The sequence below is a fragment of the Desmodus rotundus genome, chromosome 13 (genome assembly GCF_022682495.2).
Source record: "Desmodus rotundus isolate HL8 chromosome 13, HLdesRot8A.1, whole genome shotgun sequence".
Taxonomy (NCBI): domain Eukaryota; kingdom Metazoa; phylum Chordata; class Mammalia; order Chiroptera; family Phyllostomidae; genus Desmodus; species Desmodus rotundus.
The window spans coordinates 7373799-7392573 of NC_071399.1; the positions used below are offsets into that span (position 1 = coordinate 7373799).

The 18775-nt window shown below is 42.5% G+C and overlaps 1 protein-coding gene across 7 annotated transcripts in view; it reads left to right on the forward strand.

Annotated features, from left to right (window-relative positions):
• TENM3 (teneurin transmembrane protein 3) overlaps window positions 1–18775 on the forward strand; it is a 620275-nt gene that overhangs the window by 492688 nt on the left and 108812 nt on the right. For all 7 annotated transcript variants that reach the window (XM_053916510.1, XM_053916509.2, XM_053916511.1 and 4 more), the window contains 2 exons: window positions 10352–10474; window positions 18415–18629. In XM_053916510.1, the coding sequence (XP_053772485.1) occupies window positions 10352–10474; window positions 18415–18629 (338 nt within the window). The remainder of the gene's footprint in view (window positions 1–10351; window positions 10475–18414; window positions 18630–18775) is intronic.

An 18775-nucleotide genomic window follows, 5' to 3' on the forward strand; every position in this document is an offset into this window, starting at 1 on the left:
CTCTAGCTTATTGATCACGATCGTTCATTTCGTTCGAGGGGGCTCCGGGCTGCTGCTTTCACTCAGAGCACAGGATCTGCCAATAAGAGAAAGCTAACGCAGCGCCAGGAAGACGGTCTGTTGGAGGATCCCGACTCCATTCCCTCGGAGACAGTGCGTGATTTGCAGAAGCTGCTGCCAGCCTCAGTGTTGGCTGTCGCTGGCCAGCTGGGATTACTGTGTCCTATGTTCCTTAAACATAGTACACGGAGTCCACATGGGCCAGGGGGCAAACATGCCATTGCATTGAAAAGTCCAATTTTTAAATATTGTTGTTTATAAAAGAAGATGAGTGAAATATTCCGTCAGAAACGAACCTACAAAGCTAACTCACTATTTAGGTCCACGGAGACAGTTGATAGATGATGCGATTCTACTTTTCCATTAATTACAAAATACCAAAAGGATAAAAAAAATATACAGCATAGAGATACAAAATATTAGCAACCATTTTCATCTCCTCAACCCCCCCGCCAGAAAAAAACATTACCTCATTAAAAGTATGATTTTGTTATTTCATAATAACTCAGAGGAATTTGCTATATCAGGTAGTAGTTCCTTTGAACATCAAAATATCTTACAGTTGGGATAATTCCCTTTTTCTTAATGACAATAAGAGTCCATCTTAATACAAAAGCTTTAAAAAGAAATGTTGATTTTAAAATGCCTGTATTTGGGTCAGCAAGTCTGGCCTGTGGATGTAACGTTAGCCTGAAAGTCAATAACAGATAATAATGGATTAGAATGCCAAAATATCGCCCAGCACGTTCCCTCAACATGTATGTGCACACAGCAGGAAATCCAAAACAAAGGCTAATTTATGGGAAACTTTGTGCGTCTAATGGCGGTTTGGACCAGCAGGGGTCTGAGCTACGAGCTGCGTTCTTCACCTGAGACACTTTCATTTTCCGTGGAAAACTTGGCTGTGCTCGGAAAGCACGTATCAAACCAATCATTGCCCTATTTTTAAAAGTATTTTTATATTTTTGTAAAATCTAATCATTGCATGTGTCCATTATGTATACTTATATACCCATAAAACTGAAACATAAAATGAAGAAATTTTGCTTGCAAAACCCAAGTTAAGGTGTCACATGCACACATGAATATTTGGACTTCACGTAATTAAATTTTATCTTAAAATAAAAATAAAGGAAGGACATTTGTATTCCTATTGATGGCAGACGGGGACTTTCCCCCCCATGCTCAATAATTTAGCCTAACTATTTATATTTTAAAATAGATTGACTTACCATAGAATATAAATCTGGAAGAGACCTTTGAGTTCATCTCGTGTGGTCTCTTCAGATTTTTATGTAAACGAGAAACCTAAGCCTCAGAGAAGCAGGGGGACTTGAGGAGGCGCCCCACCTACTCAGGGCCAGAACCAAAAGGGGGATCAGGTCTCCTTTAATATAAACAGAAGGCTCCACAGATGCCCCCGCTGATCTCTGTTCAAAACTGTGCCCTGAACTCTGAAATCTCAGATTCGGATTTCCTTTTCTTGCAACTTCTGATGACATGTTCTTCGTGAATCTTTCCCAGAAACATTGTACCATGGTGGATATACGGTGTACTATGAGGAAGGGAAGCGTGAGACTCAACAGTTGCTTAGGGGAACCGCCAAGGGCTTGCAGACTAAACGAACCTGAATTGCAGGCGTTTTCAGGATGGTATTTTTTAAGTCAGTGTTTCTTACCAGATTCTGGTTCTCGCGTTATCTCCTGTCTTCTTGTCTTTGTGAGAATGTTTGCTGGATCTTGTGATGTTAAGCAGAGTGAGGCAGTAATGACAGTCACACTAAGACCTGCAACTGAAGTTGCCAAAACCTGGGTGTGCACCTGCAGGCCTCCGGTGGCAGAAGTTGCATCTGGGGTTCTATGGCCAGGGTGCTGGCTTCCGCGTTCACTTCGTAACATCTTCCTAATTTCCCCAAGGTTCTGGCAGATTGCTGGACCATGTCACCCACCGTCACCACCCCGCCTGCCCCTCCGTATCTGGCAGGATCCAAGGTCTCCGGCATGCCCGTAGAAATAATAGTAGCTGTGATAACAACTTCAATGGCATGGTCCCCAGAGACAAGATGAAATTTTGGCACCTTTTCTCTCAACATGGAGCTAAAAATGGCCCTGAACTTGCTCCTTGGTGCTCTGTAATTTTCTGTAATTACACATTTTGGTTTCTAGTGTTCCACACGCTGGCTTTCAAGTCTCAAAGCAACACACAGTGGTTAAAAACAGCAGCATCCCTTTCTTCTCTGCGCGGAGGCGATGCCTGATGCCACGGGGCCCTTTCATCCCATCAGCCTTGAACACCAAAAGGAGGGCATCGCTTCTCTTACCTGCATGGTCTTTGAAAGACAATCTCTTCCTGAAAGTCCACTGATAGATCTTTACTAGCAGACTGTCTCAAAATTATTTCAGTTAATGAGGTGTTTTCCTTAACATTTACTGGGAAAGTCTACAGAAAGGAGACTAGGAGGTTATAGAATAAATGCTTTTGAATGATGTCAGAGACATTTTTGTGTTAAACACAGTGTAATTGGTGGCACTCTAAGAATACCACCAGTAAGCGAAGAAGAGGTAATCCAGAGGAAACTGCTTGGCGGTTAGTAACATAGGTTGGGATAATGAATGATGATTCAGTGTTTGTGGGAGTCACTCCTACAGTTGATATCATTATAATGTTTTCTCTTTGACTTCAGGGATCATGTAAAAAGTATACCTATTAATTTTGTAGATAGCAAATGTCAGGTATCACAACGAATTTAAAAATTCTGGCTGGGCCTGATCCTGGAAATGGATGCCCTCCTGCCCTGAGAAAAAGGGGAGAGTTATACCGGCATCCCCCCACCTTATCCACAGGTCCACTGTCTGAGGTTTCAGTTACCCGTGGTCATCTGCGGTCTGAAAACAGTAAATGGAAATTTCCAGATATAATTCATAAGTTTTAAATTGCTCTCTGTTCTAAATCACACGATGAAATGTTGTGAGTCCCGCTCTGTCCCCCCCAGAAGGTGACCCCTCCCTTTGTCCGGCATCTCCACGCTGTGGACACTCCCCACCCACTAGTCACTCAGAGGCCACCGACTCTGTGGCCAGAACAAATGTCTCAGTATCGGGCCACCCTTTTCCACAAGGGCAGTGACGCTGGCAGCCGGGATCTACCAAAGAGAAGCTGTTGGGTGCTTCCTTTCAGGGGAAAGGTGAAAGTTCTCTACTCAATGAAGAAAAAAATTACGTGCTGCGGTTGCTAAGATGGTAAGAACAAATCTTCCACCCGTGAAATTGTAAAGAAGGAAAAAACTGTGAAGAGTGAGGACAGTGTAATAAGATATTTTGAGAGGGAGACCACATTCACCTATTTCATTGCAGTCTGTTACGATTGTTTTCATTTATTATTTGTTGTTACTGTTAATCTCTTACTGTGCCTAATGTATCAATTAAACTTTATCATAGGTTATTCATATATGTACAGGAAAGAAAGTATGCATAGGGCTCAGGACCGTGCTAGGTGGCAGGCATCCACGGGGGGTGTTCTGCATGTGTCCGCCACGGGTAAAGGGGACTAATGGGGTGCTCCACTGCAGGTGCATACCACAGTTTTCTAACCCGCTCTTCCGTCGGTGGTCATCTCAGTTGCTTCAGCCCTTCACTACTGTGGACGTCGCCGCCATGCACACAGGGGTGCAGCTATCTCTTCGAGACCCTGCTTTCAGTTCTTTTGCGAATACACCCAGAAGTGGGACCCTGGACCCTGTGGCAGGTCTGGTTTTAATTCTTGAAGAAGCCACCGTGTGTTTTGCACAGCGGTTGCACTACTTCACAGTCTCACCAACAGTGCACAGGGTAGGGTCCCATCTTCTCCACTTTCTCACCGAGGCAGTCGTGTCTTTGAACTCAGCAACTCAGTGTCAGCCTGAGAAGGCCGTGGACCAGCCGCCATGAGCCCGGTCCCTGACTCAGTTCACTCATGCTGCTCTCCTTCCAGACCCCGAGGGTTGCACCGAAGGAAGCCTTGGCTGCTTCTTCCCTTCCCTGCTGCCTGATGGAGTGAGCCATTGCCATTCTTCTTGCTGGGTCCTTACTCTGTATATGCATTTGTTCTCATTATCTCAGGGGGCTGCCACGTAGGCTGTCTCGGGGAAGGTACGCCTGGGAGCATCGCAGGGAAAGGCAGAGAAGGGTCAGGAAAGGTAAAAACATACACTCTAGAGCTGTACTATGTGTTAGGTGGACTATTTTTAAATAAAAATTTTAATTTAAGTGTAATAGACATTTAGAAAAGTAGACAGATCATAAATGTGGAACCAAGTCCCAGAAAGAAAATGAGAATATCACAATTCCAAGAACCACAGAAGCCCCGGCCGCTCTCCCAGTCATTTCCTGCCCCCTGCCCCCTGCAGGTAGTCACTCTGGTGACTTCTGTTTCAGCCAGTTGATGCTACCTGCTTTTGAACTTTCTACTCATGGACTTACACAGTATTCACATTCTTTTGTGAATGGGTTCTGTTCAGTATTATGTTCATGAGACCCATTCACATTGTTGCATCTGGCTGTGGTTTATTCATTTACATCGCTGTATAGAAGTCCTTTGCGTGACTTTCTATAATTTGTGTGTCCACTGTGCTGCTGGCAGACCTCAGGGTTGCTTCCCGTGTGGGGCTATTGCAAACGATGCTTCTGTGACCAGTGTGGGTCCTTGGCTTCGGGTGCTGTGCGTGCAGACATGTTCCTACTGGCTCTGCAGACAGACCTTTGTCTGCATAGACCAACTGGGGACTTACCCCCCCTTCCTAAGATTTTCAAATATAGAGAAAATACAGTTCAATTCCAAACAAGCCACTTACAAATAATCTTGCAAAATACAACCATTTATAGTTAGTAAATGCCTTGTATTTAGAAGCCAATTTTAAGAAATGGACAACTTCTGATTATATTTGCTACCATCAAAAAAGAGATAAGTTAACAATTTGTGTTAAATTTTTAAAAATTTCTTGAAAGGGCATGCTCCATCTTAATTTAGTACAATTCAGATAAGTAGGAAAACCGCAGGGTGTGGGTGAAGGAACCCCGAAATAGGGCCAGGAGATCCAGTATCAGGAATGTTCTCATGCAGCAGCGTTCTAAAAGACACTGGGTAGCTCCCTCTGCCTGTGTCTCATCCTCATGTGACAGGGACAGTGGTCTTTCTCACAGGGACAGTGGCTGCATTATGGGAGATAACAGACGACAAGCTGTTTTAAAATGTGAAAAACACACTGAACAGACATATATGAGCACCAGCATCTACAAATTCCATTCTTCCTTGGATAACATTTTGGATACGAATCCAGGAACACTCCCCCCCCTTTAAAATCACCTAGAAATCTGTGGAAATAACAATATAAAACTATAAAACATGATATCATAGACAAAATGTTTAAAAGATTAAATCTACATGACTACTATTTCTACAACTTTAAATTTCACAAGTATAATGTTTACTTCGGTAATTTTGGAGTTGTTTTTAAGACACTTGGAGTTAACCAAAAACAGCCTGCTTCGTCACAGTCATCATCATATTATCGCCAACATTTCCTTTAGGACAGTGTAAGCGTGGTGGACAGGTACTCGTCTGGAAGAAGGTGCCTGGAGCACACAAAGACCACCTGTTGATGTCTTTGCCCCGCCCCAGCCCCTAACACTGTCCCTGCTGCAGTTTCCCCAATCTAGTAGGGAAGCAGGGCCCGTCCATGGCCTCTGGACCTTGTGGAACTTTTACTTCACTTTCGTCCTGGTGGATTCCACATTCTGAAGCCCTGTGGCAGAATAGAAAGGAGGGTCAGGGTGTGTGCCCTTTGTTATGAGAAGGCCTGGGTTCAAGGTCAGGGTCCCCCACTTACTTGCTTAGAACCTTAAACTCTCAGTAAACTTCAGTTTTCTGAGGTTTAAAGTGAAAAAAGAAGTGGTGGTCACTCTTCAGTGGAGTCTTTGTGAAGATTCAGTAAGACAGTGTGTTGGTACACCAGCCCCACACTTGGCCCACGGCCAGCGTTCGGTGACTGTTGTACGACGTTTTTTTAGTCTTACGTCACAGTGTTCTAACTCAGGCCCAGGGAGCATGTCTGTGGCTGGGAGAATGCCTGGTGTTGCTGCCAGCCTGGGCCTCCGCCCTCAAGCTGTCCACCCTCCTTCACCTCCCAGGGTGGGGAGGGGCTCAGAAGACCACAGAGCTCCTGGCCTCTTCCCTTTGTTTTTCCTTATTATGCCCTCATTGTCTGCTATTGTTTCAGCCCCCAAATGCAGCCCGCGCAGCGCTGCACTGGGGCGGCATAGAAAAGCATCACTTTGGTCTCCCAACTCTGTAACTGCTCCCATGAAGACACACAGGGATAATGGCCTTTGAGCCTATCAGGCAGTTTAGAAGGCTTGTCTTGAAGATGCCGAGAACATCTAACTGGTGTTAGCCATGTCAGCTCTTTCAATGTAGAATTGAAATGTATTTAGGCAGACTTTGCAGGCATGGTGTCCTAGACACATTGTATTCAATTACACAACTCTCCCTAGTTTCTGTATCAGGGTCTTAATACCTTTGGTTGGATCTTTTGTTTTGTCTTCTTGCTCTTTTCCACAGCCTTGAAATACCACGTTTCTAAGATGTTTCTCTTCCACTTCTGGTTTCCCTGACTCTAGAATAACAGCAGTATCCTCAATGTAGACGTCCTGGATTTGCACCTTGGTCACACAGGCCTCCTCAAACCTTTCTCCAAATTTAACTTCTTCCTGACTCTGCATCGCTAAGATATCTGCAGTTGTATGTCACCTCTGGTCCATAGGCTGAGCTGCTCCTCCCAGAACGGCCTTCCCGCAGATGGAGGGAGCACGTTCAGGAGGACTCCGGCCGCCTCTGGACATGCCTCCACCTCCGCTCAGTCACTAAGCGGCCAGGGGCCCGCTGTACCGCGATGACGAGGGCGCGCCCATCCCCGCTGGCTCAGGCTCTGCAGGGTTGTCCTCGTCCTTCCTCAAGTACAGATGCGTTTTCTTCCCTATTGTTCTGTCTGTCTGTCCGTCTGTCTGCCTGTCTTCCAGGGCACCACGCGTCCTGCACCGGGCGTAGTGATTGCTGCATTTTGACTGCGATGGGTTTGCGGCCTCTGTCCCTCCCTGTCTCCATCCCGCCTTCTCTCTCTCCCACTCACTTTGTAGGGAATTTCCCTAACACCCTGTTTTTGGATCAACATCTTAAATGACACATAACAAGTCTCAAGGCCTTCGTTAAATTATAAGCAGCAACATTTTCTTTTTTTTTTTTTTTTTAATTTATTTATTGTTATTTAATTACAGTTGTATGCCTTTTCCCCCATCCCTTCACCCCACCCCAGGTGAACCCACTTCCCTCCCCCCTCTCCACCCTCCCCCTTGGATTTGTTCATGTGTCCTTTATAGTAGTTCCTGTAATCCCCTCTACCCACTGTCCCCGCCCCCACCCCCCACCCCCGCCCTTGCTATTGTTACATTGTTCTTAACTTCAATGTCTCTGGTTATATTTTGTTTGCTTTTTCCTTCTATTGCTTATGTTCCAGTTAAAGGTGAGATCATATGGTATTTGTCCCTCACTTCCTGGCTTATTTCACTTAGCATAATGCTCTCCAGTTTCATCCATGCTGTAAGCAGCAACATTTTCAAAGTCCGAACGATTCTAAGACTAAACAACTCGTTGTGCTCTGTTTTCAAAGCAGCGTTAACAAGATTTAATATTGTTGGGTATGGTTCTCATTATGCACTGTGTTAAGTAAAAATGAAATCCCATTTTATTGAGATTTTCTGTAATAAAAAATATATATAGTAAGATGTTGTTCATCTGGCAAAAAAAAAAATGACATAGCTTTCCAAACACAAACATAACATTACTCTTTAACACCTGACATCTGAGTGTTAGCACCTGGGTTTTCTCCCCCCTTCACAGTCTGTTCAAACTAGTAAAGTGAGCAGATCTGTAAGGAGACTTTCTATGTCACATACAACATAGAAAGTGTATACAATGTATACATAGTGTATACAATGATGATACACTATTCTGTGAGGGAACTGTGACCGTATCGGGATATTTACCATAGTCGCTCTGCCAATGCCTGTCAAACCTTTTACTCTGCACAAGTAGCTCCCACTGTTTTATTCAAAAATTGCTGAAATATCAGAAGCTTGAAAATGTGTGAAGTGATAAATGTTTAGAAAGCTCTTGACATTTTGCCACTCAAATACTACATAATTTAATGCAAAAATGACATATGAAGTTATACCTCTTTACACATTGACAATTTGTAAATTCAAGAATTTCATAACTATATCTTAATCCTTGAAAAATCGGAGTTTCAAGCGAATCACTGGCAGACTGTAATTCAAGCAGGGAGTATAAGTGTAAATGTCAGTTAGAAATATGCAGGGTAGATACAGCTACAAGATGTTTGTATCTATGCTTGGTCTGTTTCTTACTACATTACAATTTTATATCAGATATTGTTAACAAACGCATGTGAGACTGGTCATAGAAGAAGGCCCCCAAGCTGCTGTTGAATCTTTTTTAAAAATTCAGTCAATTTTATGGAATACTCATGGACTTTCACTCAACTACTTTTCATATGACACTGAAGCAATCAAATAATTATGAATAATTAGTACTCTTAGCCATTTGTGTGTTAGTTTTATATGTATTAACTTCTTTAAATTACTACATATTTGTTATTCATAACAGTGTTTTCTTAGATGTTGAAACCTCAGGAAATAGAATTCACTTACTTGACAGACACGCACCAAGGCCTGCCAGGTGTCAGGCACTGCTCCAGGTAAACGAGACACAAACCTGAGTGGACACGGGTGTGGGGAAGATGCTCAGCGCCATCCGCGCAGACTTGCCCAAGAAGTGGACCCCCACCTTCTAAAGTTCAGGCGTTTCCCAGGGGACGGAAGGCATTGCAGAGAGAGGCCATGGTCTGCTTAGGTGACTTCCAATAGGTCAGTGATCTGGAGTAAAGAATAAATCAGTGACATACTTACGTACCAAGAACTCTCCAGCTGTCTTCCATATGTACTGCCTAGAAAGTTCACGTAATTAAGTAAGGTAGGTTTAACCAACCTCATTTTTTTTTAAGTGAACCAAATGTATAACAATATTACATCATTTGTCCAGGGTGAAATCCTGGATGGAGAGCCAAATTTTCACACTGTGGGTCCACATATTGAGTATTTAACAAGGGCTTTCTGACCGTGGCAGTTCTCCCACTGTCTCTAACGTGTTTTTTAAACACATTTGTCTTTCTCCAGCTCTCTGGTGAATTCCAATATGTATAGGAAGTAAATAACGTCACATAAGGAGAAGGAAACATTCTCTTTTGTGATACGGTGCTCGGACCGTCACTGGTTTCTTTATTGAGCCTTCTGTAGAGAGTAATTCCTAAACTATATTTTTTGGAACACAAATGGATGTTTAGTAAGTGTTAATAGTTAATATGACAATGATGATTCTTCTACCTATTTTAAATAAATTAAGGAGAATAATACCTAAAATTTTTAAATCAGAGTTATAACTCTATAGTCTTCCAATTATCTTTTCTAAATATTTTAAATGAAGTTAGTAAACAAAATTTTTATAAATTTGTAAGATTATCATACCCATGTCGGAAACTCTACATGAAATTACCTGACCCATATACATGTTGCTTGATCATATCACTGTCGAATTGTTGCTAATTCTAAATAAATTCATCTTAAATTTAGAATAATCAGCTATTATATTTTATGCATCTGTATCCATTCTGATCATTTCATGTGCCAACAAATTCATCTGTGAGACCACCTTTTGGGTTTTACCTTAATGCAATGAAGAGCTTGATGTCCCTTGAGGTCCTATAGGTGTTGCAAGAAAGTATCCCACAAGTGGGAACGGCTGGTGGACCAGTAAGTTCGGCAAGTGCTGCTGGAGGGCATTTCACAGCTTATCACAGGGCTCATCACAGTTCAGTGATGGTGGCGAATGGAACGGGCAACGCAAAGCAGTCATCCATTCCTCTCTAAGCATTGCCTGGTCCCGATCACCTGAGTAATAGCAAAGCATCGTTAAAGCGCCGCCGTACTGCACTGTGTTGCTACCTCAACCGCGTGGGTGTGCGGAGCTGTTTGTTTTCTGATTTTATTACACAATTATCCGTGGCATTTCAGACCATGGGCGTTTTGACTTTGCATAAGGCTCTTGTTTGTTATAAACATGTTCACCATTTGCTTGGCAGCTAAAAGCAGCGGACCTTTAAACAGCGTGTGTTCTTCGCCCCCAGCAATGCATCTCTTTGGCCTCAACTGGCAGTTACAGCAGACGGAAAATGACACGTTTGAAAATGGGAAAGCGAATTCGGACACCATGCCAACGAACACTGTGTCACTGCCTTCTGGTGACAACGGTAAGGGAGAGACCTGTGTGCCCTGTGTTTGCCTTTCAAACGCCTCCTTCCGTAGGCTTGTTTCTACCTGTGTTGTGTCCAGTTTTACGTGGGAGAGAGAAAGGGTTTTGAAATTACAGATGTCACAGTGTAATGAGAACTTCTTGTTCATTTACTCAAGAAGTTGGAATTTTCCATTTTGATTCGATAGCTAGGCCTTTCCACCTTTTCCAGGTGTGTATTTTGTTTTATTTTTAGTCTGTAAATAGATTGTAATTCAGCGTATCATCTCCGATTGCCATGGATGTCCTATGCTTTCTTCCCTCCACTACAATGTGGAGTTGGATCACTGTATTTATTTTGTTATAAAAGCTTTTAAATACAGAATACATTAAAGGATTACAATTTATTGACCTTTCCTCTGCTTGCCCTTTCTCTAACCCTTCGAAAGTTTGCACTCGGAACTACCAGACTTCCAAATCAATTAACTCTGCTTCAAAAATGAAATGGAAGAGGTTGTATTTCATTTTTCCAACATAAACTCCCAGAATGCTATATTTCATTTTTCCAATATACGCAGCCAGGAAAATGTATTCATATGTATGTATATTTATATTATATATGCCTGCCTATCATTTTTATATATGTTATGCATATATATCTTGGCATTTGGCATCCTCTGACTTTTTTGCAAAATGTCATAATTCTTTATATCTCAAAGCAACCAGATCAAAACACCTTTTTTGCCATGTGATAAATACATTGTTGGCCTGTGAGCATTTCCCTAGCGTTTCTTCCTCTTGTTTTCTTCTTATCTGCTGCATTTGTATTCTGCTTTGGCATCAGTTATGTTCATCCTCATGTGGCTGGTTTCTTTGCAAGATTAGAGAGAAGTGATTACGTATTTACATATAAAATGCTTATTTATATTTATGTATATGCTGCTCTGTTGCATGTACCCATTGACTGTGACTCAAGTTTTTACTGTATTTTTGTTCTTTAATGTTCTAACTTCCGTTGCACTTTAACAATAATACTTTATGACACTTCTTTCTTCGGGAGGCCAAGGAATCTTATTAGATTTTCATAGTAATAATGAATACCCCTCCCCGCCCCCTGTATGGGACCTTCTGATACGCAGTGCTACATGGTCCCCAAAACTCTAAGCTGGTGGCTCATGTGTCGCTGTGCCTGAAGGGACCATGGTAGTCATAGCACCGTGGATGAAAGAGGAGGGAAAAAATCTCTCGTAATTAAAACTCTAGGTGGGAAATTTCAATGAAGTAAAACAGAGTTACTTTAAACACTTGTTGTTTTATACAGTGATAATACACATATGAACATTCCAAGTAACTACACAGAAATTAAGTGTATTTCTTTTTGGTTTATGTAGATCGACATGTAGACTGTCTTAAAGTGGTTGGTTATGAAAATGGCCCATTAGCACTTCCTAACCACACATTCTATGAGAGAGAAAAATGTTTAGATGTTTATGCACCTTAAAACACCCTAACTGTGTAGGTGTCACAGTTAATTGAAAGTCTCACAGCGCTCAGAGAGCATGACTCTGAGAAGGCTGTGGGCTTGGCCCCTTCCCGCCGTGGGCCAGGGTCTGCTCCTTCGCCCGGGAGGACCTCCGCCCGGGCCAGCCTTCCTGGGCTCACAGAGGCCAGCGTTCAAACCCTGGCTTCTTCACCTGTTGGCTCGGTGCCCTTGTCACGCTTAGTAGTTCAGATCTGAAGAAAATGTTTGGGATGGACCGTCTAGAACCACTCTCAGCCTGGGACAGACTGTCTAGAGTGGACTGGGATAAGTGTCTTCTAGGTGGCTTGTGCTTCTCAGAACATAGCAGGTGGTTCTGAAGAAGAGAGTCCCAGGTGGGAGCGTTCCAAGAGACAAGGCTATGGGGCATTCAAAGGTGTCACTTGCACCATATCCTGTTGTTCAAAAATAGTCACCAAGATCAGCCCAGATTTACGGAAAGGAGAGCTAAACTTCCCCTCTTAATTGGGGAAATGGCAGGGACATATTCCACAAGGGCACGAGAGGTGGAAGATGCTGTGGCCATCTTTGGAAAACACATTTGGCGTATCATCTTCCTTTCTAAAGTGGCCTCTCTTTCAGGGCTTTCTAGATCAGCCAATGGCATCATCATTCACCTGGTCACCTAGGCCAGAGGTTTAGACGTCATGCCCGACTCTCCCTACTCTTTCACCTCCCACATTCAATCAACCTCCACGTCCGTCACGTCTAACTCTGAAGTATCTCTTGGGTTCCGTCGTCTGTCCCCGGGATTACAGAAGCCACTTTCCATCTGGGATGGATGGATGTAGTCTTGCAATGTAGTTTTCTTAGCAAATAAGGAGAGGAACAACAATAGCTTCGTGTGCATGGGTTCTTTCGGTTCCCATGCTCTGACCACTGCGGTTTCCGACATTAAGGCTGGTGTGCTTCCCGATGGAAGGAAAAGTCATCACAGCACGCAGGGAAAACACTGGGAGTGGCTCCCACATTCGGGCACAACAGGACATGTTCGAAAAAAATCTTCGAGATGATGCCCTGTGGTGCTTGAAGATAGGATCCATCTCACTCCTACTGTGAAGGCTTTCACTGGTTTGATTCCCAGCCTCCAGCGTCGAGTGGAGAAGAGCTACAGGGTACTCTGTTTCCCTGTCTGCTTTTTCCTCCTTGTTGTCTTGTAATAAAACAGACAGACAACCGGAGTGTTTCCTGTGATCACCTGCTGGTTCAGGCTCCAGGGGTTGGAGGAGGGGCTGATCTCAGGAAGGGAGGAGAGGGAGCCCAGGAGCGGCCCTCCCTTTATTTCCTCAGAAGCCCGAGTTGGGGAAATTCAGGACATAATGGAAGGCGTGTGTGTGGGCTTCCCTGGGAGAGCACGGATGTGCTTCAGGGGAAAGGTTGTGAAAGTAGTTACAAGCTTCTCAAACTGTGCGGGCAGCTCGCTGGCTTCCAGGTGCGTTTACCATCAATAAAGAGCCCTTGACAAGGCTAACAGGAGCCACCACACTGGGCCACGTTAGAGAAGGGCCACGACTTGAAAAGCAACAATGCATGATTTAAGAAGACACAGCCCCTCCCTGAGCTCCAGGCTCCTGATGTTCAAAGCAGAGGCTGTAGCAGGAAGGTTATGCCGATTTCAGCGTCTGGCTCAGTGGACTGAAGCAGTGAGAAAGCAGTGATACCCTTACAGCTCTACGTCATCCATGATAATGAGAAGTCAGGCCAGCACCTCCCTCTCAAAAAAGACACATTCCATGACTTGCATTCAAAATAAACTCATTCTAAATAGGGTAATAATTTGAAGCAAACAGATTTGATAGGCACTTAAAAATGAGATTTGTATTTCATGGGAAAAGCTACAGTAGATCACTGGTCTTGAAGCTGTTTTGTTCTTGAGTCCCTAACACAAAACAGATGTATAAATTTAAGTCAAATTTTACTTCCTGTGGCCATAATACTCTTAGGTGTTGTACAAACATTTTTTCCTTTATATTGAGTTACACTTATAATTATTAGTTGTGCACACTTAACTGAAATCAACCTAATTATTACATAAATATGTTGAATATTTTGATAATTGTTACATACAGCCCTCTGAGGAAAGGAACGGGGACTTCTTCAAATAGTTTATGTATTCGTGGATGAATATCATTTCTAAGAGCAAAGCAAGATTCTGTACCAGTTCCATTCCTGTTTTCCTTTCTTATAAATGTCTACATAAGAAATCTTGGGACAAAATAAGCAGTTGGGAATGGAAGGATATTTTTAGAGTGAAGCTATTCAATTATGTGAAATCATTATTACTCATATTTCAAAAATCACATTGTAACTACCCCACCTGGGTGGCTCTGTTAGTGGGAGCATCATCCCATACACCAAAAGGTTGCAGGTTCGATCCTGGTCGGGGCGGGGCGCCCATGGGAGGCATCCAGTCAATGTTTCTCTCTCACATCGGTGTTTCTCCCTCTCTGTTTCTCCCTTCCTCTCTCTCTCAAATCAATAAACATATTTTCAAAAATCACATGGTAGTCTATTTCCAAAAAGTCCGTGTCGTGGTCTATAAGTTGTCAATTCCACCGCGTTTCTTCTTCAGTTTTACTGAAGCAAACAATTGGTATCTACCTACTTTCAAAAGATCTGTTACAGGGTCTTCCCAACCCATTTCTGTTTCTGTGAAGTTTACCAACAAAGGTTCTATCTACCAAGGCTTAGCAAAATACTACTAATTACACCTGTCACTCTTTCTCTAAGCGTCACTTCGTGTAATCTGGTATACATGGAATTTGATAGGAAATTGAGCATTTTCTTCAATTCACCTTTGTTATTATAATCCTTTCTGAAGGCTTTTATCATATCACATGCTCTAAAGATCTCTATTAGTTCATTTAATTTATGGGAAATATTACTGTGTGCTGTACTGGCAGAGCTAGTACTCATGAAACCAAACTTACTTTCTGTCAGAAAAAGGCTGACTCATTTTTTCAGTTCAAATAAATGAATATACATTTCTCTACAACCATCTCAGTTCTGAATCCCGGCCCTAGGCAGGCAGGAGAGGCAGATCAAGCACAGAACCTTGCCGTGAGTTTGCTAATTGGATTAAATAACACGTCACAGCCTTGACGAAGAACTGGTTATTTCTTCCCAATAAAAATAAGTATAACTTTATGTCCTAAAATTGAAAGCCAAGCAGATTTTCTAGTGTGGTTCAATGGGTTCGTGTGTCTGATTTTACATGAAAAAGACAAATTTAAAACTTACCAATTTAAAATAATGTTTCCATTGTAACAAAAAGCAAAGGTTATAAAACGCACAGTGTCGGAACTGTGCGGCTCCCGATTTGACTCTGACCCTACCACTCGCTGTGGCCACGCAATTTCCTCCTCTGAGCCCTAGTTTCCTCATCTCCAAGGAAAATCGACCTCGTAGAGTTTCTGAAATTTAAAACGGGTAATATAGATGAAATCATCTGGCATGTTTCGGGCACTTGTAAGGGTTAGTTCCATTTCTATCCCCCCTCCTTGAGCTGTTCAATAAAAGCTAATTCATGAAAAATATAGACACCTGTGCAGAAGCACTTAAAAAGGAACAGCAGGAAACTGGTCTCAGGTATTTCAAACTTTCTACCAATAAAGAAAGATGGCTGGTTAGATAGGAAGCAATAATCTCTGGGTAGTAGAATCATATTTTTTATCTTCTTATTTAATTATATGTTCTAATTGTGCTCAAATGAATATGTGTAACTACTGTAAAAGAAATATTTAAAAGTTTAATGAAGGATGCATAATTTATAATCTTTGAGTTGATACATGGAAAACTATGATTCCTATAACCCAATTTTTTACTTTTATTCCCTGGAGCATTTTACATTACTAAATTAGTTCAAGATAAGTAGACCTGATAGCCGAAAAGTTGTTAATTGCCATGGTTATGGACATCAACCAAAAAAAAAGAGGAACTGCGGTTGGAAATACTGTATTTCTGTTAAATGTTCTAGGACAACCCCCTGCCCCACCTCTACCAGGGTTCTCTGCAACTGCGTGCTAACTCACCTCTCCACTTCCAAGGGCCCAGACTGCTGCTCTTTCATGTCCTAGAAACAATGACTTCATGTCGCCCTTGGCCTGATCAGAACCTTTAGTGAGTCTCTGCTCCGCTACAGCTCTCCTTTGCAACTAGTGGTAGTCTGCGGACAAGACAGTCCCAGCATTCACGAGTCATACGCTCTCCCTCAAACTCCGCATTCCTCTCTCTGTGTGAATTGGTTGTGAACCACCTTTGACCAGGATGGCCATAAGCCAGATATCCGCCCAGCTCATCTGTGATCACTGGGCATGTTTCTGCGTAACCTTGAATTCTGTTTCTCCAGGTTACACACACCCACACACGCATGCGTGCATGTACACAACACAGGAATAAGTAAGTGCCTTGGTGGCACTGAAATACGAGTCACTCAAGTCTATTTATGTATCTCTTTTTAAAACATGCCATACGTAGTATGTATAGTAACATAATGCTAGTGAATATATGCATCTTCGGGGGAAAAGGGTAAACTAACACTCCTTGGTAGAGTTGAAAACACAAATATTAAAACAATCCCTAATGCGAAGTATAACGACCAAATTCTTTCAGCGGGCATTCAGGGCCCTCCACACACTGAGGTCCCTCTCCGTTTCCAATCTGACTTTTCCCCTGACTCCCCGGACAAACCAACTAATGTCTTCCTCTCCATCGAAACCTCCTGAGAGCCAAGCGCTCCATCGAGTGTAATGCTCACAATAGTCCTGAGACTGCATTGGTACCATCCCCATTTTACAGATGAGATTCGGTCACACAGCTCATTAGCAAGAGAGCAAGGATTCAAACCCAGGGCTTGTCTGACTCCAAAACCATGTTTCGCAACTTCTTTTTGAGCCAAACGGATCTCGCTGTTCCGTGTCATCCTAACGCGCGCCAGGTCGCCACGCTCACCTGGCTCTGCAGCCTTGTCCTTTAGAGTCTCCCTCAGCATTAACTCCTCTGCGGGGTGTCTCACCCCCCAGCCTACAGCGTGGTCACTTGCCTCTGCCCCTTAGTCATATGTTCCTTTAGGTTGTCACTGAACGGATTAGTTAGTAGGTGTTGTCTTCCCAACCAGGTAACTAGATGCTTAGTGGTGGAAGCCACGGGGGCCACAGTGGACAATCTCTGAGATTCTGCTCTTTGAATTATATTTCCTCCTGTCACCTACTGTTCTGTGTCCTTAATAGACACTCAAAGAGGAACTCAATGTTAAAGTAATAACTCTTCATAAATAGTCAAAGACTCTCCAATATCATTAAATCAAGATCGTTCACAACTCTTTGATTTGCAATTAAGTCCTCTAAATTTCGAGCTAACAGTTTCTCTGCAGGCTATCATGGAAGAGATGTCATATAATATTATAGAATATCTGAAACAACGACCAGGTTAATGTTTCACAAAGACAAACTTCGTAGTAAGTCAATTTTGTGACTTCAAAAAGACTGAATTAATAGAGGGTGATTTGCCCATTTTCATTCCATTCCTTAACCTTCACGGACCCTTTCTGAGTGAGAGATGTGGTTTTATTTCCCATTAAGGTGAATTACAAGACCTCCTCTATCACCAAAACCCCTTCAGAATAACTGAGAAAGAACCTTAGTTATGGCGGAAGGGGAAAACGCCACACTTTTAAAAAAAAAAGAAAAAAAAAAGACAGGTCTCTACAAGGCTGCAGAGATTCAGGAAGCAAAGAGTCTTTGTTCCTACAGGTTGAAGTTCATTGAGAGGGATAATCCGGGTGTGTCTGCTAAGGCTGAAAGTGAATTTGAGGTGAGGGTCCAAAGAAAGAAGCAAAGTTGTAGCACCTACATCAACAACTGTGTAGAACGTAAACCCACCCTGCCTTCCCTTCCCCTCCACCCTTTGTCTGTAGCCCTTCCAGCCTCTGATTTTTTTATTTATTCCAATGAATAGGTTAATGGAACTACTTGAATCAGTGCCATTGATTGGTTCTGTTGCTTGTTTGAGGATTGATTTGAAAATCTCCCTAATCCATTCCGCCTTAATTTACCCTTCAGTATGTTTAGAATGACTGGTAACTACCAGACTTAATCTCTCCCAAAAAATAACAAGACATGTAATTTGCAAGATAATTATGTTTTAAGAGATCAAGAAAAACTGTAAGTGTGAAAACAGTTTCAGTAATAGGCATACCTTGGGGGAAGTCAAAGGATTTTGACTGAAATATCTTAAAGCATGTGTTAGTTGAATTAATATCTAACAAAAAAAGCATTTAAAGTGAAAACCATGTAACAGTATTTCACTTACCAGAGGAAGATTAAATGTCTGAGCATCTAGTGCAAAGAACTTTTTGAAAGCAAGGCTGTTTTATGGTTTTGTTTTAATTTTGTGTTCTTCATTGGATCTCTTACTTTCAGGAAAATTAAGTGGATTTACACAAGAAAATAACACCATAGATTCCGGAGAACTTGACATTGGCCGAAGAGCAATTCAAGAGGTTCCTCCCGGGGTCTTCTGGAGATCACAGCTCTTTATTGATCAACCACAGTTTCTTAAATTCAATATCTCTCTTCAGAAGGATGCATTGATTGGAGTGTATGGCCGAAAAGGCTTGCCACCTTCCCATACTCAGGTAAAAGTGGGCTTGGTCGTCAGTAGAAGGAAAACTGCTAGTTTGCATTTTTGAAGTTAATTCTGTTTCTTAAGTTTAGCTGTTTAACTCTTGGGCCAATTTGTATTGATCTTTTACAGTGAGAAGGATTTTGAATGTAGGGGTAC